The sequence below is a fragment of the Tamandua tetradactyla genome, chromosome 15, assembly GCF_023851605.1.
Source record: "Tamandua tetradactyla isolate mTamTet1 chromosome 15, mTamTet1.pri, whole genome shotgun sequence".
Taxonomy (NCBI): Eukaryota; Metazoa; Chordata; class Mammalia; order Pilosa; family Myrmecophagidae; genus Tamandua; species Tamandua tetradactyla.
Genome location: NC_135341.1, coordinates 26,724,895 through 26,750,044, shown reverse-complemented (window position 1 = coordinate 26,750,044; position 25,150 = coordinate 26,724,895). Strand labels below are relative to the sequence as shown.

Below are 25,150 nucleotides of genomic sequence, written 5' to 3'. Positions count from 1 at the left end.
ATAATCGCATAAAACTTGTTCATCTAAGTGGGTGCATGGTCTAGATGGCTCTTATTTGAGATGCTGAGACGACAGTCCTATTTCAAGCCTCTAGCTCCAAGAACCATCTCTCCCAGTCTTAATCAAAACAGTTTGCGTATAAGACCAGCTGACCTGTGCCTCTGCTTTCTTATATTATATTTAATGCTACGGATGTGCAACGACCCACCTGCTCTTCTGCTGTTGGATGTTATGTCGGAAAACATTCTGGGCTTATCTGCATGAGAGCAGTCGCGTGGAGTTCCAGGCCAAGTCAGCGAGTGCCACTGACAGGGAACACCAAGGGCCGTAACCTGTCTAATGTGTTAAATTCTCAGGAATCGGGATTAAAAGTTAACCAGCCGGCATCCTTTGCAATAAGGTTGAATGGGGCAAAAGGCAAGATTGATGCAAAGGTGCACAGCCCCTCCGGAGCCGTGGAGGAGTGCCACGTGTCTGAGCTGGAGCCAGGTGAGCCGGGCGGCGTGTGGGGCCACAGAACCCGCACTTCCTGCGCGTGCTTCTGCAAATGTGCATCCTGGTGGAGAGCTAGCTAGTCTTATCACTGCCAGGGGCCTTCCAGTTCCTTTTGCCACTGCCAGGCATTCTTTGTAAATTAAGATACTAACATTTGCAGGGTGCGGTAGGAAGACATTTTAGGGTTTAACGCCTTTTTTTTTCCTGTTAGTTTTCCAGGTTCCTTTCACATGACGTTCATCTCACGTTAGTAAAATCTTAACAGATTTTTACTGTATTGCTGACCGAATGGCATGAGTTAAGCACATTTTGATTTCACTTTACTCTGAGGGGAACCGTGGATAGATGTTTGCCAATAAACTTTAAAAAATAGAATCTGGGTCTCTAGCGCCCAATAACATAAGATTTTCTTGCCCAGTGCCTTGGTATATGGACGTATCCAATATCAATCAACTTTAAAGAGACCATTCTGCCAATAAATATTTATTAAGTGCCAGAACTTTGGCAGGAAGCCAAAGCTGAGGCTCATGTTTCCTGCCTCACAAAGAGGAGCTCAAAGTCTAGTGAGGACCTGGCCAGAAACCTGCAGTACATTGTGATGGCACCAGGTGGTCGTTAGGTCCCTGGGAGAATCAAGAATAAATGCTGTGGCTGCTCAGAGAGGAGGAAGACAGAAAAATGGTTTCTGCCTCGGGAGTTCATGAGGCCTTCTCAGAGGAGGTGACATTTAATGTGGGCCTTGATGTGTGGAGAGGAGATGGGATCACCACTTTTACTGAGCATTTGCTATATACCTGACTGTGTATACAGCAAGGGTAACAGTCTAAGACCTGGGTTAGCATTTAGATGTCTTTCGCCCTCTGGGCAGAAAAGGCAGAGGAAGGCTTAGAAGGAACAAATATGGGAGGGGGTGGTGGGGGTAGTCAGGCCTTGGTTAAGTCTGGCCACACTATAGAGAATGTGTTGGAACATCTGAAAGGTACAGCAGTGAAGCAGTGCGCTGATCCTCCCAGGCCGGTCCATTAGAGAAAAAAGAATCAATCAGCAGTGTTGGAAATGGAAGAGGAGAACTTGAGGCCAGAGAATAATCACACTTAGTGAACATCTGACCACAAGGGTAAAAGAAAGGGTGAATTCAGAAAGGGCATATGTAGCTGGGTGGTTAACTATTTGGGGAATTTTGAAGTATCTCCCATAAATCCAAGTGGGATGTTTAAGATCTTTACAGCTTTGCAATTGGCAATGAATGAGATTTGAAGTCCTCAACACTGTGGCAGTTTTTGAAGCCCTGTGGGGTGGGATCTGAGCTCACCAGTGTGTGGCAGTGAGGATGGTATTGGTTGCAAATTATGCAACACCCACCTCAAGCAGACTCACGCAATGAAGATGAAGAGGTCCATTAATTCATATAACTAGAAAGTTCAGTATCTGTGATGGGCTTCAATAGCGATTTAATTCAGCCATTCAGCTGGGTCCTTGAAAACCCCAAATATCTCTGCTCTTTCTTCTGTTTTGTGAGCCTTGCTCTGAGGCTGGCCGTCTGTTGGTGGCACGATGGCTGCAGCAGCCACAGACTTCCCATCTTCATGCCACATCAGTCATGAGAAACAGCCTTTCCTCAGAATGCTTTCTTAGAAGTCTGAGAGCCACCTTTCCTAGAAGTATCCAGCAAACCTGTCCTCTAAAATCTCTGGATTGGGATACATGCCCACTCCTGAATCACTTCCTGTGACTAAAGAATTGCTTGACGTAAGGTTGAGTAAGAAAGGATTTCCCTGATGAGCTCAGTCCAACCAGGGACCACCCTGGGACAATGAGATGGCATCAGCTTGCCCTAAAGTGTATTGGCTTTTAAGAGAAAAGGAATGGGACCCCACCTGGGGATTGTTGAGGGGAGGAGCGGTGATGAATGATGTGGAATGAACAACTCCATGTATGTATTCACTTCACGTGAAGAGTGTTTAGAAGAGAAAGAGCCAGGGTCAGGATGAAACTATAGAGATCACAAATTTTGAAGGGGATGAAGGGTGCAAGGAGTCAGGGAGAAGCTGAGAGTCTGACCTAAAAGATAGAACAACAGGGAAGAACAGGCTACCTTCAGCCCAGAAAGGAGGGCTTCAGGGAGGAAGGGATGGTCATGTGATGCATGATGAATGGTTATTCTCAGTGCCGTTTCGGTAAATGGATTCTCTTGCCACATGCTATGGCCCAGACACATGTTGAGGAGCTTGGCCATTGCCATGTAAGGCAGTTGGTAGCTTTGAGCATAAATACCAGTTGGAACCATTTTCTTCCCTTTCAAGTGGCCAAGTAGAGAAACCTTGTGAGAAATGAACTTAAGGAAGGAAGTATTCTTGTGAGGCAGAGGCACATGGGATAAAGCAGGCCTGGGTGGCCACAAAGTCTCAAACATAAATTTAAGATTTGGATGCATTTCCCAGGGGACTGACTAGGGACATATGAAGAAACTCGCCCAGCTTCGAAAACCAGCTTTTTGGGTGCCCGGCTTCCATTAGAACTATTGTCCCATTAATGATTTGTGATTTGCTGTCTCAGGTTGGCCACCTGTCCTTTGTCCTCACCCTGGTTGGTGGTTTTCATTTGCCTGGCTCTACTCTGACTTTGCTCGCTCTTGTAGATAAGTATGCCGTGCGATTCATCCCCCACGAGAACGGGGTCCATGCGATCGACGTCAAGTTCAACGGGAGCCACGTGGTTGGAAGTCCCTTCAAAGTGCGTGTTGGGGAGCCTGGTCAAGCGGGGAACCCTGCCCTGGTGTCGGCCTACGGTGCAGGGCTCGAGGGGGGCACCACAGGTAACATGTGCTCCCTACCCCGTCTCTGTGGCTTAGCTGGCTCCAGGGGCAAAGCCAGATGTAATACTCAGTCCTCAGGAAAATGAATAACACATTTTGGAGGCTCTTGCTCTCCAGGCTTGTTTTGGGAAGTGTGGCAAACCTGTGATAAATCCAGAGTGAGGGCTGGATGGCCGCGTTGTCACACTTCCTTATCCTGTCCAGGTTGATTTCTTCCTTCACCAAGTTCCTTGATCTTAGCATGGTCACAGATGGTCAGGGAGTGCAGACAGCAGCATTGGTTTTCCGGGTTTCTTTGCCTGTGCAAGATTCGTGATGCAGGTGACAAGCCTCCCTGGAGGTCTCATTCCCCTTGGCTCCTTTAGGGGTCCCTGGGTTCCCCAAAACATGCTGCTGAAGTGGCAGTAAGACCTGTCATGACCCATCTCCTCCCCCTTTTATTCTCATCCTCATGGAGGAGGAAACATGACTGAAAGAGTCAAAGAATTCTGAAGCTTTGAGAACCTGTTATAATTCATTTTCAGTCTTTGCCACAGTTGAACATATATTTGTGAAAAATACAGGCAGCAGAGGTGTGTATAAAGTGACACTGCATCTTCTCCCAGCTCCCCGCATCAAGGTCCGGAAGTAAACACTGCCAACAGTTGAGGAGAGGACTGCCAGGCCCCTGCCTCTCTCTTTGTCCATCTCCATTCTCAGTTGTTCGGTTAGTAAGTTGATTCACTAGAAGTTGGACAGAAGCGATCTCTTACTTCATTGTTCCACAATGTGCTTTTTTCACTTGACATATTGATTTTTCCATGTCATAACAGTCAGATCTGTCCACCTCACCCTGTTTTAAAGGCTGCATTTAGTATTCAAACTGTGAACCATAGATTATTTGAACAGTCCCCTGGAGATGGGCATGGCTGGTTTCCAATGCAGCACTGTTAGGGAGGATGCAGGGCAGAGGCAGCTGCTTCTATGTGCAGCAAGTGCAGGTGTGGACTCACTGGGACACACTTTGCACAACACTATGACTTTGGGCCCTCTTAGAAAGGTGGCCGCAATCCCAGATTTCTGGAGTTCCCTGTGTGTACATAGCCCTCTTAGCCTCCTCCTCTGAAAGGGATGAGGAGTGGGGATGGAGCAGAATTGCCTTCCCAAGCTTGGGGGGCTGAGTGGCCGTGGTTACCCAGCATCCAGCCCTGGGGACTGCATATCCTAAGTGGCCAAGGGACTCAGCCCAGGTTTGGGAGTGACTGGCATGCTGCCTGGGACCCAGGTCAAAGCAGTGACCTCAGCAAACCCCCCCACAGGGTGTTCAGAGTGCCCCCAAATTCCCCAGGTGAATCCATTCAGGCCTCACAGCTGAGCTCTGAGCCAATAACGTACCCTTTGTAAAAGGATCCGTGTCATTTCACCCTCACAGAGGCCCTTGACGCTAGATGATGTCCATTTTACAAATGAGAACCCGGGTTGAGTCACTTCCCAGGCTTAGTCAGCTGGGAGCAGCAGAGCCAGAAGCAGCCCAGGCCCGGCCTCACAGCCTATACCCTTCACCCTGAAGCTGTGCCAGCTCTCTAAGTGGCTGACTCACCCCGAGACAGTGACTACATCCCCAGCCCACATTGGGGGCCCCCTTAACCGGGTGTCCTGTCCTCCTAGCTGTCTTGGAATGGTTCCCAGGCAGCAGTGCAGGTAGTTGGCCCCCACCACGCCACCCATCATCGAAGGCCTGGACCTTGAGCACCACAGGCCTTGGTCCAGGCCCCAGAGCAGCCACTCTGGTTCCTCACGCCTGCAGGAGCCTCTTCTCCCTCCTACCCTGGGCCTTCTCCTTCCTCTTGGCGGTTTGCACAGCTTCTCAGGAGTTCGGGTTGCAGGCTTTGCTTTGCTTTGTAAGCATGCTGCTGAGAGAAGGAGCTGGTCTTGCAGGGAAACTCCCAGCCAGGAGGGAAGAGGTACAGAGCATGCCTGTTCCAAACCATGTGTAAATATTGCTCATGTCAAGGCGAAGGTGTTTTGTTTTTCTAGCCCTCCTGCTCCCAAATAGCCTTTTCCCAAATATCCATCCTAAGATTACACAGCTGCAAATGGAATGAAAAGGTATCTGTGTTTGGCTGCCAAGGGCCCACGTCCTGCCCTTCTGAGCAAAGCTGACATCCCTATGTTTTTATGGGTGGGTTTGCTGTATCTCTTGGCTCCAGTTTTTAATGAGCCATTCTGCAGATTCTGGAGCTAGGGAATGTGGAGAATTTGGGGCAGGGCTCTGCTGGAGAAGGGAGCTGAGCTCTTGGGAGTGAGACCAGAGAGTCCCAGATTCTCTGTAGCAGCAGAGCTACTTCCCTGAAGAAATGGCCCACGAGCCTCAGTGTGCAGGAGGTGTGACAGAAGAGCCCCTTCCTTTCCCTCTACCTCACTGCCTGCCTTATATCTAGTGGTGCTGCATTAAATGTGCATTAACCGCAGAGACGCAGCCATTCAGTCTTGGGGTAGAGGAGAGGACCACACCCAGAGATATTTGGAGTATCAAATGGTGGTTATTTTGGAGGTATGGTGAGAGAGAGAGGGCTCTCCTTTCTTCTCTCAGATAAGTGCATGGAACAGATCTAAAGTTTAAATCCTAGTTCTGCCATTCCCTAGCCATATGTCTTGGGGCGGGTTTATTTAATCTCACCAAGCCTCCACTTCCTTCTCTGTAAAATGGGGATAGGAAGAGAGCCCGCCGGTAGGCTCATTCTGAGCCTTGATGGAGATAGCATGCAAAGTTCCTGGCCAGGTGGCTCTTCTCCCCATAATACCTTATTTCCCTTTCCCAGCCCTCACAGTCAGTCTGAACTGACTTTTCTCAGGAATGGAGCAACTTGTTAAAAAGGACAGGGCTTTTTGACATGCAGCCAGATCTTTTCAACTTCACTTTAAAGATCACTTTCTTTATCGCCGCCTTGCGTCTACTCCCTGGAAACCAGTCTCCTTACTACCCCACTTTCTCTGGCCATGTGGCTCCAGCCTCAGCACCCACTGCTCTAGGGGTGTCTCAGCAGCACAGATTAAATACCATGATAAGTCTGGGGAGGGCCCTAGCACAGGCCATGCCTCAGGAGCTTCCAGGAACAGCTGGGTTGTGTTTGGGAATGGCAGGATAGCAAATCCTTTGATTTATTGATAACTAGAATAATAATTCTTTCTCTGAACTAGGAGAAATAATTCCCAGCTGGGGCAGCATTGAGAGCTCTAAAAAAGCACAGCCCTAGAAGGGGATGCTGTGCCAGGATTGTCCTATAGAGGGCGCTTCGGTGGTCAAGCAGCTGATGTCTGAACCCCAGCAGCCCTCACTGACCACCCCATCTACCTCTAGAAGGGGCCTGAGGGAGCAGGGCCTTTGTGGGGCACTGGGCTCAGGTTGGTCCTCTGCTTTGCTTTGGCCCAGCTCACCTCTTATCACGAGGCAGGATGTCATTTGGGGGGGTGGGACAGAGCTCACTGGGCCAGCCAAGGGGCCAGGTCCCAGGGCTGCAGTTGAGCCTTTAAGATCAGTCCCCTGCGTCCCTCCGGTGCTAGTGGCCAAGAGGTGGGCCAGGGTCCCAGCGCAGGCAGACATGGCTCAGACCCCAAACTTCCTTGTGCTGGGATTCCATGTGTTTTAGTTTGCTAAAGCAACCAGAATGCAATATAACAGAAATGGATCAGCTTTTATAAAGGGATTTGTTGTGTTACAAGTTAGAATTCTAAGGCCATGAAAATGTCCAAATTAAGGCATCAATAAGAGAATACCTTCACTAAGGAAAGGCCGAGTCCCGTCCGGGTTTTTTCTGTCACGTGGGAACAATTCTGCTGGCCCTTTACTCCTGGGTTTCTCTGCTTTCAGCTCCTGGTTCCAGTGGCCTGTTCCTGAGCTTCTGTCTCCAAGCATCTCCAAACCGCTGAGCTTTCTCTAAAATGTTTCCCCTTTTAAAGGACTCTAGTTAACTAATTAAAACTCATGTAGGGCCACACCACCATAGAAATAATCTAATGAACAGGTCACACCCACATTTGGGTGTGTCATGTCTCCATGGAAACAACCTCATCAAAAGATCACACCTTACAATACTAGGTCAGGATTAAAAGAGCATGGCTGCCCCATAAAGACTGGATTTGGGTTAAAAGAATGGGGCTTTTCTGGAGTACACAACAGTTTCAAACCAGCACACCATGCCACCGAGCACACAGTGTGCTCACATGGGACCTGGAGTGCATGTGATGTTGGTGGGGCTCCATTCGCAGGAGCTGCTGTTTCCTTACTCTCCTGGTTGCTGGTTGTTTCAGTTTGCTGAAGTTGGCAGAATGTAATATACCAGAAATGGGTTCACTTTTCCAATGGGGATTTATTAGCTTACAAAGTTACAGTTCTAAGCCTGTCAAAATATCCAAATAAAGGCATCAACAGGATGATACCTTCTCTGAAGAAAACCCACTGGCATCTGGGCACGTCTGTCACATGGGAAGGCACATTGCTGGTGTCAGCTAGTCCTTCTCGGCTGGACTTAATTGCTTTTAGCTTCTGGCTTCAGTTTCCTCTCTCAGCTCTTCTGGGGGCTTTTTCTCCAGGCTCTCTGGGTTTTTTTCTGTCTTTTATCCTCTCATAAAGGACTCCAGTAAAAGAATAAAGATCCATCTTGAATGGATTGGGTCACATCTCAATTAAAATAATCTTAAGTTCCCACCTACAACGGTCTGTACCCACAAGAATGGATTAAAAGAACATGGCCTTTTCTGGGGTACCAAACAGCTTCAAATCACCGTATTGGTTTTCCTGGCAAAGAGGGTGGGGTTGCAGGCAAGAGCTGGTGTCTGGGGTGAGAAGCCTGAGTTGGAAGGGAGGAGACCTTGGGCCTCCTCAGTGTCTCCCTGTCTGCCCAAAGGAACCCAGAGGAAAGAGACGAAGTCAGAGGGGCCCATACTGCCCCCACCCCAAGGAGGCTGAAGTAGCACTTCAGGCTCACAGTGATGACTCAGCCTTCTCATTCTCAGCCATGACTTGTGCCCAGAGGAGAGAACAGCGTGTTCAGACAGTTGGTGCTTGTGGGCGAAATGTCAGCCATACTCCTGCCTCGCCTTGGCAAGGATGCTCCCCCCTCAGGACCTGATGTCCTCTGTGCCAGGTGCTCAGATCTAGCACTGGTGGGTTCCCACAGCACCATGGTGACTCCTCTGCCTCACAACCCCCATCCCTCCTTCTTTCCACCAGGTATCCAGTCTGAATTTTTCATCAACACCACCCGAGCAGGGCCAGGGACATTATCCGTCACCATTGAAGGCCCTTCCAAGGTTAAAATGGATTGCCAGGAAACCCCAGAAGGTTATAAAGTCATGTACACCCCCATGGCTCCCGGGAACTACCTGATTGGCGTCAAATATGGTGGGCCCAACCACATCGTGGGCAGTCCCTTCAAGGCCAAGGTGACAGGTAATGATGGCCACATTAGGACGTGGAGCTGGTTTTGCCAGATTACCATGAGAGCTGTTTGATAGGAGAAACTATGGATGATTTGTTGGGATATGTTGAATCTACTTTGACCCTGGAGTATAAAGAAACGGCAATACAAATCAGAGGGAGTACACAATTGACACTTGCAAGAATAAATAGAGTGGGCTATAGTCTTTCATAAAGTGTTGGAGGATTTTCTCTCTAACAGAAATGTAGAAATGTTTACATAATTGAAATCTTATGTATTTGTTTAGATCAAGGTCATAACATCCCCTCCTTTCTAGCCTTCTAAATTTCCCAAAAGCCTTATTAATTTTGCAAAATTATGTCTCCTTCAGAACAGTGGGGAAAATACCCCACTTGAAACCACCTTGCAGCCCACCATAAGCACCATAAATGCTGTGGTGACCTCCGTCACGTTTATCTTTCTGCATGGATTCACATAAAATTAGTCTATGTATGCTACTGGTTGTATATAAGGAGTATAAGTCAGTTTATTGCAGAATTAGAAATGCCGATAGAAAACATATCCTCTCTCATGTAGAGAGGATCATTGTTGATATTTTGTTAAATGTTCTTCCAAACTTTTACACTGCTTATCCACAGAGGATTTTATAAAAATGGGAGGATGTGGACCCTCCTGATTGGCACATTAGAGAGAAATGTGTCTCCATGGAGGGAGTCCCAGATTGCCGTCATATTAGCCCACACCAGACTCCTGCATCTGCCCAGAGTGCCACATCCTGGTTGTATGGGGTGGGACCCCGGGGGTTGAGAGGACCTCATGGGTGTGAGAGGGGGATTTGATGGCTTTGGGATCCAACTCGACGATGTGGGGCTCTCCTTGGCTTCTGCGTGGGGCACTCACCCGCCCTCTAGCTGAAAGCCTCTCCACCCTGCCCTTGCTCGGCCATTCACACCTGCTTCCCTTCCCATGTCCTAGGCCAGCGCCTAGTCAGCCCCTGCTCGGCTAACGAGACCTCATCCATTCTAGTGGAGTCGGTGACCAGGTCCTCGACAGAAACCTGCTATAGCGCCATCCCCAAGGCATCCTCGGATGCCAGCAAGGTCACCTCCAAGGGGGCGGGCCTCTCAAAGGCCTTTGTGGGCCAGAAGAGCTCCTTCCTGGTGGATTGCAGCAAGGCCGGTAGGCAGCATGGCCTCGTTTGGGGCATGGGAGGTCGGGGCGGGGGCGGGGGCGGGGGGAGGGTTGTGGCTGCGGCAGCCTGAGCAGCCTTTGTACTCTTGCCCTCCCTGCTGAGGTCTTCTGCAATGACCACCCGTTTTCAGTTGTTCTGTTACCCCTTTTTCCTGCCCTTAATATCTTTAAATATTGGTTCTTCCAAATGACCTCAAGGAGGGTGGAAAAGGTGCAGTTATTCCCGTACAGATGGGCAAACCGAATCAGTAACCCAGCCCCATCTCGGCCACTATTTGCTCTAATAGCCATTGGGTCTTGCCTATTTATTTGGGTCTCAATGTCACTTGTCTGGGTTCTGGCATCCAACACACCTGGAAACCTGGCTCTACCACTTCATTCATTCACTCACAAAGCTCATCAGCCATGTGACCTTGGGTAAATTACATGATCTTTCTAAAAGGCAGTTTCCTTCCCTCTGCAGCGGGAACAGTAACAGCACTTCCATTTAAGGTTCTCGTGAGGATAAACAAGATTGTAGAAGCAACTCGTACATAGCCCATGTACTGAGAGCTTGATACTTCTAACCAGTAAGCCTCACAACAAGCCCCTGGGGTAGGTGCCGCAGTTTACAGGTAGAGAAGCTAAGGCAGGGAGAGATGACGTTCCATGTGCAAGGTCACCTGGCTAGGAAGTGGCCCAGCAGAGGTCTGAAACCACGCAGCCAGGCCCCATGAGTCCCTGCCCACTAGCCCCATGCCAGTTGACCTCGTCAGGGGCTCAGCATCCTCGGAGAATGTCCGCAGCCCTAGTCGCTGGTGTCTTCCATGTCCCTTCCTGTGAACTAACCGCTTTCCCTGCCTCCCAGGCTCGAACATGCTGCTCATTGGGGTACACGGCCCCACCACCCCCTGCGAAGAAGTCTCTATGAAGCACGTGGGCAACCAGCAGTACAACGTCACCTACGTCGTCAAGGAGAAGGGGGATTACATTCTGGCCGTGAAGTGGGGGGAGGAGCACATCCCCGGCAGCCCCTTCCACGTCACCGTGCCTTAAAGCGGTCCTCGTCGGGCCCCGGGAGGCGTGTGCCAGCGGTTGCTTTTGTTGCTTGTTTGTAACTCGTTTTATACAGAGCACTCCGGCCTGTGTGTGTAAGTCCGAATCCCCATGCTTAAACATTGCCATTCTAAAGTGCCTTCCAAAATCAGTCCTCAGCTGAAGATTCTGGATGCACTCAGCTCAAGTTGGAACTCTTGGTGGCACCACTGCAAATAGACTGAGAAAACGGGAAAGACGTTCTTGAGAAAATGAAATTGGCTAGACTAAGTTATGGATTCGCTTTTCAGCATCTATGAATTAAGACTGGGAGAGGCCAGGGAACAAAAAAGGAAACCTAGTTTAGGTTGTTATATAGAAAGTGGAGATGGACTTAAAAGCATAGCTATTCCAGTGCCCATATTATGTAAGAAAAGGTTTTTAGGTAGCTGCCATTTTTTTTTTAACACTCATTCTCTCCTTCCCCTCTCCCCCAACATGCTCCATGGCCTTTTTACATTCCTCAAAGGGCAGTCTCCGAGGTAGCAGACTGGCCTGAATGACTCCTAGGGTCTCACTCCTGTGCTGCTGCTGATTTCCTTGCAACGTCATAACGCATAACAGTCTTGGTAGCCGTGTTTTTACTTTTGTTTTTAAAATCTGCTTCAGTCACTTGGTCTAAGGAAATTCTGCAGTGGCAAGCAACACCCCACTTGCCAAAGATACTTTTTTTTTTTTTAATCAACACTAGCCCTTGTCTTTAACACAGGCTCCAGCCATTTGTCAGTCTGGTGAGTCTTACCAAAAGGTTTAAAGGGACCTTGAGTGGGTCCGTGCATTAGTGCCCTCATAAGCTGTGCCTGTCCCAGCCACGAAACACTCTCCACCCACCCCCAGTCAGTTTCGTGGATCACTTTTTCTGGAAAAGAATTATAGATACGAAAGAGTGAAACTCCTGCCAACCTGTGGCCTGAAAGGCAGCGAATTGTACAGGGAGAAGGAAAGGCTCATTGGTGATATTTTACCATTGGGCAGAAACAATGAAAGCTGTTTACCTAACGGTGGCAGTATATTTGGCACTGACCATGTATCATTTGAAGCTGTTTTGGAAAGCAATATGCAGGTGCGAAATTACAAAAGTGAGGCATAGGAATTTTGCATGCCTTCCTGCAGACCCGGATTTGCAATGTGGTCTCGGCAGGTAAACTTTTGACTTGCTGCTTCGTCCTGAGGAGGAGGCCACCGTTGTGGTGGGTGTTGCGCCACGGCAGGGGGCCAGCATGGGCCCTTCAGTAGGATGCAGCAGCTGGGGGTAAGGGGTGGCAGAAGGCCCACTTAATAAAAACTGGAGTGACCCAAAGCCTAATGTGAAACCACCACAGGTGTTGTGAGCTGGGACGCGGAGGCGAAACTGGAATCAATTGCCGAATTGTAAATTGTATCTTATAACTTATTAAATAAAACTTTTGCTCTATAAAGTTCCCCTTGTATTTTTAGAAGAGTGTTGTTTCTGGAAAAAACTGTTTTGAGCCTCCAAACGGCTTTCCCAAACCCTGCTGGAAGACCACAGTTCAACAACCTGTTGTGACAGTGAGCTCCCTTTTTTTGCAGAGGGAGGTCTCGCTTGTCCCCTCAGCCTCAGTGGAAGTTTATCACCAGGAGAGGTTAGCGATCCAGAGAGGGCAGGGCCTGACAGGTGAGGGGATGCTGGCTCGAGGGTGCCTGGGTCCTGGCACCAACACAACCTCCTGGACAGGTGTGCTGGGGCCTGAGCTTGCTTGTAAGAGTCCCAGTCCGAAATCTACTTAAGTGAAGGCTGTGGTATGTACTTTCATTTTGTCTCAGTTTTAGTGTTTTTTTTTTTTTGAAAAAAGCCCTTTTCCTGATCACATCCTGAAATCTCCTTTTAGGAAATTTGTTTGAACATAAAGCTATCAGCTATCACATCACATCCCACTACCCTGAGACAAGCAGTGTCGATATTTGATGTTAGACTCTTCCCTCCCTTCTCTTTCTCTCTGTTTGTCCTTCCTGCTAGGAAGAGCTTCTGATTGCTGAATGCTTAGGGTGCATCCTCGGAATCCTGGCGGCAGGCCTGTGGCCTCATTTCACTGATGGCAAAACTGAACCGGGTGCTGCAGTGACATGTTTGCTGTCTCAAAGCTCACTTGGGGGCAGGCCCCGAGTCCTGGTCTTTGACACCCCAGTGGAAGCTCCCCCTCGCTGATCATACCACCCTGGGAGCAGGAGCACAGAAGAAAGTTGATGTGAAAGCCCCAGAGAAGTCCTTGGCTGTTGCCATGGTGACAGGAAGTCCCTGCTGGGCCCCCAGCCCTCCAGGCCTGGGGACCGGCAGGGAGGCAATACTTTTGTGTGATTCTAGCTACTGGCTATTGATCAGGGTGGAGATGTGTTTACCTCTGGGAGGGGAGGATGGAAGTGGGAGGAAAGGAGGGCTTCCCCTGCCCCTCCTGGAAGGAGCACCCCGTGTGTGGGCCTGCCTTGTGAAAGACTCTTTTCTGTACTCTTCCCACCTGAGGAGGTCTGTGGGTTTGGGGAGTCCCTACAGATTCTGCCCAGTGGGGTCCGGACAGGCCACACGTTTGATGATGGGTGTGCCCAGGGGACAGGGCACAGCCATTGACTTCGGAGACTTCTTGAAGCCTGGCTGGTTTCTGCTGGGGGGAGGTAACCTGTGCAGGTTGATGCCACCGACTTGGGCATCAGGTGCCCAGGGGCTTAAACCCTGGCTCCACCATTAGCTAGCTGTGTGGCCCTGGGAAAGTCACTTCACCCCCCTCAGGGCGGGCGTGAGCATCTGATGACGTCCCATTAGGGCTCTAAGGAACAGTTAGATCCCTGCCCACTCACACAGGGCTGCGACCCGTCACATCCCCCACTCCCACCAAAGGCACAGCAGCTTGTTAGGACCAAGACATCTCAGGGTGGAGATCTGCGCCTCTACTGGTCAGCTACTGGAACTGCAAGCGAACTCTTACTTGCACCTGGGCTTGGCTGCTATGGGAATGAACTGTTTGTGTCAACACCTTGAAAACTTTGAAACTTGACCCTGGAGAAGCCAGGTGCCAGGTCCTTTCCAATTTTAACTGGTCAACTTTGCCCGTTTCCTACCAGGATCTGATTGGGCTGCTGCTCTTTGGTGGCCAGTGGAAGTTGATTAGACAGCAGCTGCCTGCTCACCTGTGGAGAGCCTGGAATTAACCCTTCCCAAGGCCCCGTGCCCCACCCATCCTGGACACCCAGTCTCTTCCAAGCCCCCACCAGAGGTGGGACAAGAACCAGCGTGCTCTGGTTCAAACTCTGGCTCTGCTGTTTACTGCCTGTGTCATCCTGGGCAAATCCTTTAGCCTCCCTGAGCGTTTGTAAGGATCACACAAAAAAACCCCAAGTAAATGGATCTGCCACACAGAACCTACCCCTCCTGGGGTGTGGCAGAGGTTAGAAGTGGGGGGTGGGGGCTTGTCAGTGGAGGGCTGAGCACTCAGCTACTTGGCAGCGGTCGTCAGCTGTACACGAGGCCCCCAGTTTGATCAGTGGCCCCAATGTTGGGAATTTAACCCGTTTTGGCCATGTCTGTCAGAGGGAGTATGGAGCTGATGGGTGCCGACAGCATGAAGAAATAGAAGTCAAGGCAAAGCAAACCCTGAACTCTAGGCATATGAGAACTTTGCTTGGTGACCACATTCAGCAGTTAGGGAAGGGCAGGGAAAGTCATCCGACAGTGATAAAGCACTGACGCATGACCTGGTCACACGCCGTCCCCGTGAGTCATTGCCACACAGGAGCATTGAGTGCAGGGCTGTCACAGCGGACCGCTCTGGTTTTGATTCCTTCTTTTTTTTAACTTTTAAAATTGTATATAAATATACAATTAAAATATTGCTTTTTTTTGTATATAAAATATACAAAACAACAAAAGAAAAAAGCAATAGTTTTCAAAATATACTTCAACAATAGTTACAGAACAGATCCTAGAGTTCGTTATGGGCTGCCATTCCACCATCTCAGATTTTTCATTCCAACTGCTCCAGAACACTGGAGCCTAGAAGGAATATATATATATTATCATCATAATTGACTTTTTTGTGTGTGAAAAATAACATATATACAAAAAAGTAATAAATTTCAAAGCACAGTGCAACAATTAGTTGTAGAACAGATTTCAGATTTGGTATGGGTTACAATTCCACAATTTTAGTTTTTACTTCTAGCTGCTCTAAGATACTGGAGACTAAAAGAAATATCAATATATATTGACTCAGCAATCACTTATTTGTTAAACCTGACCTTCTCTGTATAACTCCACCATCACCTTTGATCTTTTGCCCACTCTGTAGGGGTATTTGGGCTATGCCCATTCTAACTTTTTCATGTTGGAAAGGGCTGTGGTTTTGACTCTTAATCCTCCCAAATGTGCTGCACAAAATTCTAGCATTGGGAAAATACTGCAAACACAGATGAGAACTGCTGGTCTGAAGTGCCGGTCTGAGAAAGCAGAGGTTCAAGCCCTCCTCAGGTCTGCCTGGCCAGGAGACGGGTGGCAGCGATGGGGATGGGAAGTCACCAAGTGTCCCAGAGCTGCAGAGCTGTGCCCTGCTCTCTCGTTGCCCGCCTTCTGTCTGAGGATCTGGGTGTCTGTCCTCTGATCCTGTTGCCCTCCAAGCTCCCTCTTTCCTTCCCTTCTTTTCAGAGTTTCTACCTCAGTCACGGTTGTTTTAGGTCTTCCCTAAAATCTACCTGCCTAAAAAGGCTCTTTTGCCTCCAGTGGGGCGAGGGTACAGGTGAACTGGCCGGAGAGCCAGGGACGGGACCCCTCCGCACAGGCCTGCGCTGGACTTCGAGTGGCTTCTCCTGGTGCTGCTGGCCCTGGGAGCTGGACTGGCTTCGGAGCATGCCAAGGCCAGGAGCCAGGGCCTGGGCCCCAGCTCGGGGGCTGCGGTCCCCTACAGGAGGCTGCCTGAGCTAGGGTGGGTGCCCAGGTGGCAGCTGAACAGGGTCTGACAGGTACAAAGGGCCTGGAGAGGGGGATCTGGTCTGCTGAGCCAGGAAGGCCTTGCCCACTTTCTGTCCTGAAAAGAGGTTCTGCCTCTCTTTGTGTTTTAACCAACACTGTCACTTTCTGTGATCAGAGAGTGACTCTTCTCTGTGCTTATCCATGATGTAAATCTGCTGCTTTGGGGGCGCCAGGGTGACCTCCGGCGACTTCCAGGAGACAGTACCAAATGGAGCAGCTGACTGTCTTCCTTAATGATTCCCTTTAAGTTTTCAATCTCTGGAGCAAGAACACATCTGGGTTCAAAACCCTTCCCCCTCTTTCTAGCTTTGTGACCTCAGGCTAGTGCCGTCACATCTCTGATCCCTGATTTCTTCATTTATGGAATTGGGACAGCAGTATGCTCTAACTGGCAGTACAACCCCACAGCGTTGCTGAGTCCAGAGCTCATCCTGGTGCTTGGCATACAGTAGGAGCTCAACCAGGGGAGCTGTTATTCATCACCATTATGACTGGGACAACCCTAACTGCCTCCTAGGCGAGGTGTGGGCCCACCAGACCCAGCTCCCACCGCGAGAGTCCTGTGTGCTCTTCCTGTATAATCTGGTTGGACACGTTATACTTGCTCTAGAATCAGGAAACCTATTTTCCCTAAAGGCAGAAACCAGAATGCTAGGAATGTCAAAAGGATGTAGAAATCCAAAAGGGAGGCAACCTCTTGCATTTCCCTGGCAGGAGGTAGAAGTTTTAGTACCTCCCCAGCTGCCTGTTAACCTGATGGGCATGTAAAAATGCGCTAATATATTGTTGCTTTTTATTTTATGTAAAAATATATTCATTGCTCCCTTGGACAACTTAAAAGAATATACAAGAATACAGTACATAAAGTAAAACTTCACTTTCACTGTCCGTTCTGCCAAAGATACTAAGATGTCGGCGCATGTGCAGATAGTTTATTTTTTTCCAAAACGGAATCATGCTAGGCAGGATGTTCTTCCACTTAACAATTGATCATAAATTTCTTTCCAGCCCGGGGCCAATAGCATGACCTCATTTTTTTTTTTTTTTTAATGGATGCAGTTTTCCTTTGCCTGGCGGTCCCCAAATGCATTAATCCGTTTTTAACCAACCAATGTGCAGGTAGGTTGCCCCCCTTCTTGGTTTGGGGGCAGTGGGCCACCCAGTCCTTGGGCTTCTCAGATTGGCCTCTGTATTCCTAGAGCTGGGGTCTGGGAGAAGGCTCCCAGGGGACGGTCCTAACGCCGAGGCTGACATTCCAGGATGAGGACACACCTCTGAAGGCACAGATGGAGCTCTCCGAGGGCCTCAGGCCTCATCCGCCCCCCCCCCCCCCACATTGGGATTGGGGGTGAGGGTATGAAAAAAATCAGATTGACACGGAAGAGGCCCCGCCCCCTGCCAAACCCCATTCGCAGTCCCCTTGGTAACCCAGGGAGTCCCTCTTGCCCAGCAAACACTGCCAGGAAGGAAACATTTCATTGACGTATCTTTTAATTTCCAATGCACTTAGAAGTGCCTGGGCATTTGACCACATGCTTAATTTTAGGACTTCAAAGGGGCCTTGAAAGGCACATTTCGATGTAGAATCTGGCACAGAGGGATTGAATTTCTCTTGAAAATTGCACAGCCTTAAAAATTAGCAGGATAAAGATTAATGGCAAAATGAGTACTCACGCCTTGCCAATCCTCCAGGTTTCTTTATTTCTATTTTCAAATGGAGAAACAAGGTAGTTAATTTAAGTGCCCCTTAGCCTTAGAACTTGGCCTGATGACAGAAGCAAGGACGAGTAAGGAAATGGAATCTTTCCAACCTCCATTAACTTCGAGGGAGAAGGGGCTTTGTGAATAGAGTATTCTGCTTATGAGGACTCTCCCAGTAATATGTCCTGTCTCGGTTGTATTTTCCTTCCTCACAATAGCAAATCATAACCGGAAGAGGGAATAAAAATGTCACATCAGAGGGACTGAGGGCTCAGAGCAAGCCCAGATCAGATTCTTTTCCTCTAACTTTGTCCTAAGGGTGCTGCCCAAACACAAGGTGGGAGGAATCTTTTTAAACAAAAGGATCCTTCTCTGTTTTGTTATAAGGCGTTTTGTCTGGGCTGCAGAACCCACGAGGGACCAGCTCATGTGCATGGAATTTAGGTGGGCCACGCCACATCCCACACACCCCCTTTTCTCTCTTTCTCAAGAATTCTCCATTGCAGGCAGGAGACAAGGAATTTACGAGCCTGATTTGTGGCTCAAATCCAAGGGTGTTGCAGATTGGGGCTTGCTTATCTCGCCAGGACAAGGGTCAGAGATGAAAGAATCTGGGAACCTTTAATGCCTTTCCCTGCCTGTGGCTGCCCTCCCTTTCCAGGGAGCAGACATTCTCCTGGGTGAAAACCAATGCTGAACTCTGGTGGGGTGATCTCAGAGGAGAAGGAAACTGGCAGAGGCACCAAACCGCGGAAATGCCAGCTTCCAGGCCCAGCTACAAGCAGCCAGCGCCGGACTGTGAGAAGCTGTCAGAACAGCGGGTCAGATGCTGCAGACTCAAGCATGGCTTCCAATCCCAGCACTGTCGTTTACTAGCTGAAAAACCTCTGGCAATTAACTAATCTGTGCCTCAGTGCCTCATCCATAAAATGGGAAAATAATGGGCAGTTTTCCATTCTAAGATTAATCTTTAGAAAGACCCACAAGTACATCACCCTCAACAAGCCTGAGCAAAATCTCCCCTTCCCCAGAGCTGCTGTGCTGGGGATACTCAGCTCTGTTAGGTCGGGGGAACGGGGAAGGGCACTGCAACTGGAGCTGAGGAAGCTGTGTCGCCCCTCCCAGCCTGACTTTCAGAACTAATGAACCACCCCTTCCAGACGTCACCTGACCTCCATTCTTAAAAGCTGCCTGCCACGAAGCCCACATGCGCACTCACCTCCCTCCATCTTGGGTTTGGTGAGTTCTGCCCCGGAGCGCAGAAATAACCCCCCCCCCCCCCCACTTTAAATTTCCTGGTGTACCTTTCTTCTTTCTCACCCTTTTGCCTCCTAAACCTTTCAAGCTCCCCATGCCAGAGAGGGAAGGGTGACCCAGTGCAGGTAAGGGTGGCTTGTGGGAAGCAGCTTAGCCTGGTAGTTTTGAGCACTGGCCAGGGGGGGTTCAAATCCGGGCCCTGCCATGAGCTCAGGCAGTTCACTTACCCTCTCCATGACTCAGTTTTCTCCCCTATGAAATCAGGTAATAGGACCCACCCCATAGAGTGTTCTGAGGATTAACTGGCAAAATGTACGTGAAGTGCCTGTCACAGTGTCTGATAAATGGTAAGGGTTCAAAACACTCTGATGTTGTAAGGTGACTAAGACGGTACTTCCGCATGGTGAGTTTTCAATCCAGAAGGACACTTTAAGGACACATGTAAGTACTGAGTCTTAGAAGGGGCAATGAGGCACTATGGACAGAGCCCAGGCTGGAGTGGGGTGGGGGGTGGGGGGCCCAGAACAGAACTCTGAGCAAGGCGGGACATTGGTGGCCTGGAGGAGCAGCCAGAGAGCTGAGGGTCAGATGCACCCCTGGAAGCTCTGCCCCCATTCCTACCCTATTCCTCCCGCCTGAATTTCAGATCCTCTGCCACCCATTTCTCCTTAGCACCAGCCTAGTCAGAGGGCTGCCCCACATCTTTACCCAGGAATTGTTGGGTAGGGTTTAAATAAATTAATAATCTAAAATAGAGAATAAGAAAATAATCCAAGTAACACAGTAGTGTTAGGTACTGGGTCTTGTTATTATCCCCATTTTACAGGGAAAGTTGCCAGGGTTCAGAGAGGTTAAGTAATTTGCCTAAGGTCACACAGGTAGTAATACAGGTTATGAAGTTGGGAGGTGCATGCCAGGGCCTGTTATGAGGAGGTGAAGGCAGCTCGCTTTGTGGGCCGTCGGGTGACCCTGGGCCTGCTGTAAATTAGTACTTTGGTGACTCCTTTCCCCTCTACGGGGGCCTCCATCCCCCAGCGGAGCCCCGGGTCGGCCCGCTCCGGCTGGTGTCGGCCACGCGAGCTGAAGACGGGCCTCCCAGTTACCGTCGCCGCGGCGACCGCTAGGGGTCGCCGTGGACACGCGAACTGCCCACAGAGGCCAGACCCTGCCGTCGGGAAGGCCTGGGGTCTTAGAGCCCGTAGGGCCGGGACGCCCACCCTCCCCGCCGCCTGGACATGCCAGCCTGCGAGTCGGGGCGCTCTGGGCAGGGAAGGCTTTCCTGAGTTGGGGAATCGACCCCGCCCTCTCCGGGACCCGCTGCAGTAGCCCGGCAGCGCCTGACTCCTCCCTTCACCCTCCCGTGACCCGCCCCCAGCCGCAGAGCCCCTGGAAGTACCGTTTCAGCCTTTCCCCATGCACCTGCGGTGCGCCACGCGCTGCCAAGAGCCTGAAGACACGGTATTGAGCGAGACAGAGCACAGGAGCACGCGCTCCATGACAGCAGGACAGCTTGTGGGTTTTGTTCAGGGAGGCACCTGGCATGTCGTAGGCCCTCGGTAAATGCAGAAAGAATTAATGGCCTGACCGGAGAGCTCACATTTCGAAGGGGGCTGCACAGTTCATCAGTGACCACTGTGAATGTCAAAAGCAGGCACACAGGGCCAGGCTCTTAATCTTCCCGAACTTGCCAGTCTTCCTCTGGGGCCGTGTCTTACAACCCGACAGTAGGCCCAACCTCACAGACTGGGGCCCCTGCCTGCAGCACTCCTCCCCCACTTTTTAAAAAAATTAATTTAAAAAAATATATAACTACAAACACAAACATTCTTAACATATGATCATTCCATTCTACCTATATAATCAGCAATTCCCAATATCATATAGTTGCATATTCATCATCATGATCATTTCTTGGAACATTTGCATCAATTCAGAAAAAGAAATAAAAAGACAACAGAAAAAAATTCATACATGCCATACCGCTCACCCCTCCCTTTCATTGATCACTAGCATTTCAATCTAGTAAATTTATTTTAACATTTGTTCCCGTTATTTATTTTTATTCCATATGTTTGGGGTTTTTTTTACAGTTTTGTTTTTTATTTAACCCCTCCTGTATCTCATCTTCCACACTGGTTTTCAAGAGCAGAGGTAATACAGAATAGAATATCCCACAATTGCCATTTACTTTATCTCACGGTACATACATCATAGTCTCAGAAAAAAATACAAATACCATTATCAAGAACAGCTAAATTTTTCCCATATTTTATCCTCATTCTTCCTTCAGTTTTCATATTGTACGTCGTCAGATAGCCAATACATACCATACTCTGTCTTTTAACCCTTATTTAGTCTTAGTCCTACAAGTAGTTATTTGTTTAAAGCTAATGAACAATCCTTATTTTGGTCATCTGAAGCTCTTTATCTAGTAGATTCCTCAGGGAGAGAAAAGAAGAGCAATTATTTCCTGAGTTCTTGCATGTTGATAAATGTTTGTGCCTTTTCTATTTGAAGGTCAGTTTTGTTGTATATAAAATCTTTGACTCACATTCTCTTACTTTTCATGTCTTAGCTATGTTACTCCATTTTGTCTGGCATGAAGTTTTGCTATTGAAAAATCTGATGATAAGTATAAATATAAATATATTTGTCTTATATATAAATCACATATTCCTTTTGCCTAGATGCCCAAAAGGATGTTTTCCCTCTTTTTCTTTAAAGTCCAGTAATTTTAGTAGACAATGACTTAGTGTTGGTCATTCTGGGGGATATTCTCAGCTATGTGGTGTGCTCTTTCAATATGTAGTTTCAGTTCCTTTTTTTAATTTCAGGAAAATTTTCTGGTATTATAGGTTTTAATATTTCTTCTGTTCCCTCTCTTTGATTTCTTTTGGGGGGACTTCCTATTATCTATATGTTGTATCTTCTTGGTCTTCATTTTGTCATTTTTCTTTTAAATCATTATCTTTTTTATTTGTAAAATTCTTGTTCTTTTCACCTTCGAGTTCTCGTAAAATATTATCTGTATATTTAAACTTATGGTCCTTCAAGTCAAGTCTTAATTTCTTAAGTGATTTTTATTTTCTCTCTAATTATTGTCTTAGTTCTGTCACTTCATTTCTGAGTTTTAAAAATCTGATCCATGTCTTGTATCATTTCCTTAGCATCTATTAGCTGATTTTGAAGTAAAAGTTTATACTCTTGATATGTTCTTGTGGACATATTTTTTGGTGTGTATTCATTGTCTGGAATGATGTCATTCTGTTTCCTTATTCTTTCTTTCTTATAACTTACTGCTCATTTTAGCTGCTATTCTCAAATTGGACTGTTGTATTTTCTTATAAATATCTGTTGGCTATATTTTCTACTCTGTACACAGCTTTGGCAGAGGCTCTGTTGCTGTCTTCTGTTTCCTCTCCTTTCTCCCACACAGATGGCAGGTCTTATGGATGTTGGTGGCTTGTTTCCATATTCTTGTATCTTGGGTTTTCTGAGGATACCTAGAATCTAATTTTGTATTAAATGTTGTCAGTTTTGCTATTTAGCTGCCCTATTTGTTGCTATGTGGGAACTTGGAAAAATTAATAAACTATGCTGCTGCTACCATCTTCTGTAATCTCAATTATAAAACATTTTCAAACATATATTTAAAACAGCAGTGCTGCTCATCACACATCCCCAAAAGAGACGGCCTCTTGACACAGTAGGTTGCTTAGAGCTAGACGGAGCCTCCGGAGATGATCTTATCCAGGCCCCTGTGGACAGGCGAGAAGAGCACCACCCGTAGGCAGTATGCACACACTGTAAAATCCATCTCTTCATCTTCTGGTTGAAAAGATCATTGTAGAAAAGACCTTCACTTAAGAAAGGCCAATGAGGTTCAGGATTTCTCTCTCAGCTAGAAAAGCACATGGTGAACATGGTGATGCCTGCTAGCTTTCTCTCCAGGCTTCTTGTTTCATGAAGCTCTCCCAGGGGCGCTTTCCTTCTTAATCTCCAAAGGTCTCTGGCTGCATGGGCTCTTGTGGGTCTCATAGCTCTGTCCTATTCCATATGTTTTACTCATCTGTTGATAAGATAGATAAAAGGAGCATCAGGCACAAGGTTTTCACAGTCACACAGTCACATTGTGAAAGCTGTATCATTATACAATCATCATCAAGAAACATGGCTACTGGAACACAGCTCTACATTTTCAGGCATTTCCCTCCAGCCTCTCTGTTACACCTTAACATAAAATGGTGATGTCTACTTAATGCTTAAGAATAACCTCCAAGATAGCCTCTTGATTCTGTTTGGAATCTCTCAGCCATTGACGCTTTATTTTGTCTCATTTCGCTCTTCCCCCTTTTGGTGGAGAAGGTTTTCTCAATCCCTTGATGCTGAGTCCCAGCTCATTCTAGGATTTCTGACCCACGTTGCCAGGAAGGTCCACACCTCTGGGAGTCATGTCCCATGTAGACAGGGAGAGGGCAGTGAGTTTGCTTGTTGTGTTGGCTGAGACAGAGAGGCCACATCTGAGCAACAAAAGAGGTTCTCTTGCGGGTGCCTCTTAGGCCTAATTTTAAGTAGGCTTGATCTATCCTTTGTGGGGTTAAGTTTCATATGAACAAACCCCAAGACTGGAGGCTCAGCCTATTGCTTTGGTTGTCCTTACTCCTTGTGCGAATATCAAGAATTCTCCACTTGGGGAAGTTGAATTTTCCCCCTTTCTCACCATTCCCCCAAGGGAACTTTGCAAATACTTTTTTAACTCATTGTTCAAATCGCTCTGGGATTTATTGCCTCCCCCACTTTTTGCTTAACTGATGCTCATAGATTGGGTCTCAGTCAGAGGGCACCTTCTCCAGGAAGTCCTCCCTAAACCATACCACATCCTCTTTTCCCCCCAACCTGATTATGAGTCTGTCTCCTCTTCCACACTGTGAAACCCTGAGGGCAAGAAGCTCTGTTCCTCATCTACCCTTAGAGCCATGCTCAGTGCCTGGTCCAGGGTCAAGAGCAAGTACGTGTTTGTTGAATGAATAAATGAGAGCAGAATGAACAGAAAGTGGAAAGACTGAGCATTGGGGGTGAACTACCCCTCCCTGGCTCTCACCCTGGGCATTGGGGGTGAACTACCCCTCCCTAGCACTCACCCTGGAGGGCCCTGGCCAGGGAGGCAGAAGGTGTGGGAATCCAAGACACAGATTTTAGGGTGCAGCTGGGTCCTCTCTGCCTTGCCCCACCCTGCCTGTGCCTCTCTCCTGACACTTGTCACACTCCTGGGATGCTTTTTGTAATGCATGGACATGAGTTTTGGAGTCAGCTGTAGTAAGACGTGTTGACATTGCTGAACCTTAGTTTCCTCCTCTGGGAAAGTGAGATAAGTGGGTGTGTTTGTGAGTTGCAGTGAGGGCTGGAGTGAGATTACGCCGTGAAGTCTCCCACGCCAGGGCCTGCAGAGAGCAGGCCCCTCCACATCCCTGAGGCAGTCACGTCATTTCTCCAAAGGTGATTTAAGACATAAGGGCCCAACACAGCGGCTGGCACCTAGGTGGTGATTGATAAACAACAGCCATATTCAGAGGGCTCCCTTGTGTCAGGCCCTGCCCCGGTCACTTTATACACTCCTAATACTGAGGGTTGTCCCCACTATTGTCCATTGTACAGATGAGGCAGCTGAAGCTCAGAAAGGTCTCCTGACTCACCCAAGCCCATGCAGTTACGAATGGCAGAACCAAGGATCTGAGGGGTTGGACTCCAGAGTTACAAGGTCATGTGTCTGGAGATTCCCGAGGGTAGAGACAGGGCCCCTTTTTGGACCCCCTGGGATGCCTGGCACACGGGAAGTGTACATCGGGGTTTGTGAAAGGAAAAGAGGCCATGGCACCCCATGCCTCACTCCAGGGTCCTTTGGGCGTGATGGGGAAAAGACCTAGGCCCTGAGTCCCTTTGGGGCAGAACCCCTGGAAGGGATGAGGCTGGACGCTGCCCCTTTTCCCGGCCTGGCCAGTCCTCAGTGCTGCCCGTGAGATAGTGGGAGGGGCCCTGGGACAGCCCTGTCCCTCCTCTCCTGCGGGGCTGGGCAAGCTGATCTTCATTGGCTGCGTGTATCCTTGGAGACAGGGCACCAGCAGCCCAAACACAGGCGGGCTGAGCAGCAGGCAGAATCTTTCTCCCCCCCCAGCCCTCCCCGTGCGCCATGAGGGAGCTGCTCACTTCCCACAGCCAGGCCTG

General features: G+C 48.7%; 1 protein-coding gene across 7 annotated transcripts in view; it reads left to right on the top strand.

Annotated features, from left to right (window-relative positions):
- The window catches only part of FLNB (filamin B), a 160,223-nt gene extending 147,810 nt beyond the window's left edge, over window positions 1-12,413 (top strand). For 6 of the 7 annotated variants that reach the window (XM_077128879.1, XM_077128878.1, XM_077128877.1 and 3 more), the window contains 5 exons: window positions 357-489; window positions 3,134-3,310; window positions 8,523-8,741; window positions 9,706-9,909; window positions 10,769-12,413. In XM_077128879.1, coding sequence (XP_076984994.1) covers window positions 357-489; window positions 3,134-3,310; window positions 8,523-8,741; window positions 9,706-9,909; window positions 10,769-10,956 — 921 coding nt within the window. In that variant the 3' untranslated portion in view covers window positions 10,957-12,413. The remainder of the gene's footprint in view (window positions 1-356; window positions 490-3,133; window positions 3,311-8,522; window positions 8,742-9,705; window positions 9,910-10,768) is intronic. The other variant, XM_077128875.1, reaches the window with a different exon arrangement.
- The last annotated feature ends 12,737 nt before the right edge of the window (window positions 12,414-25,150 follow it).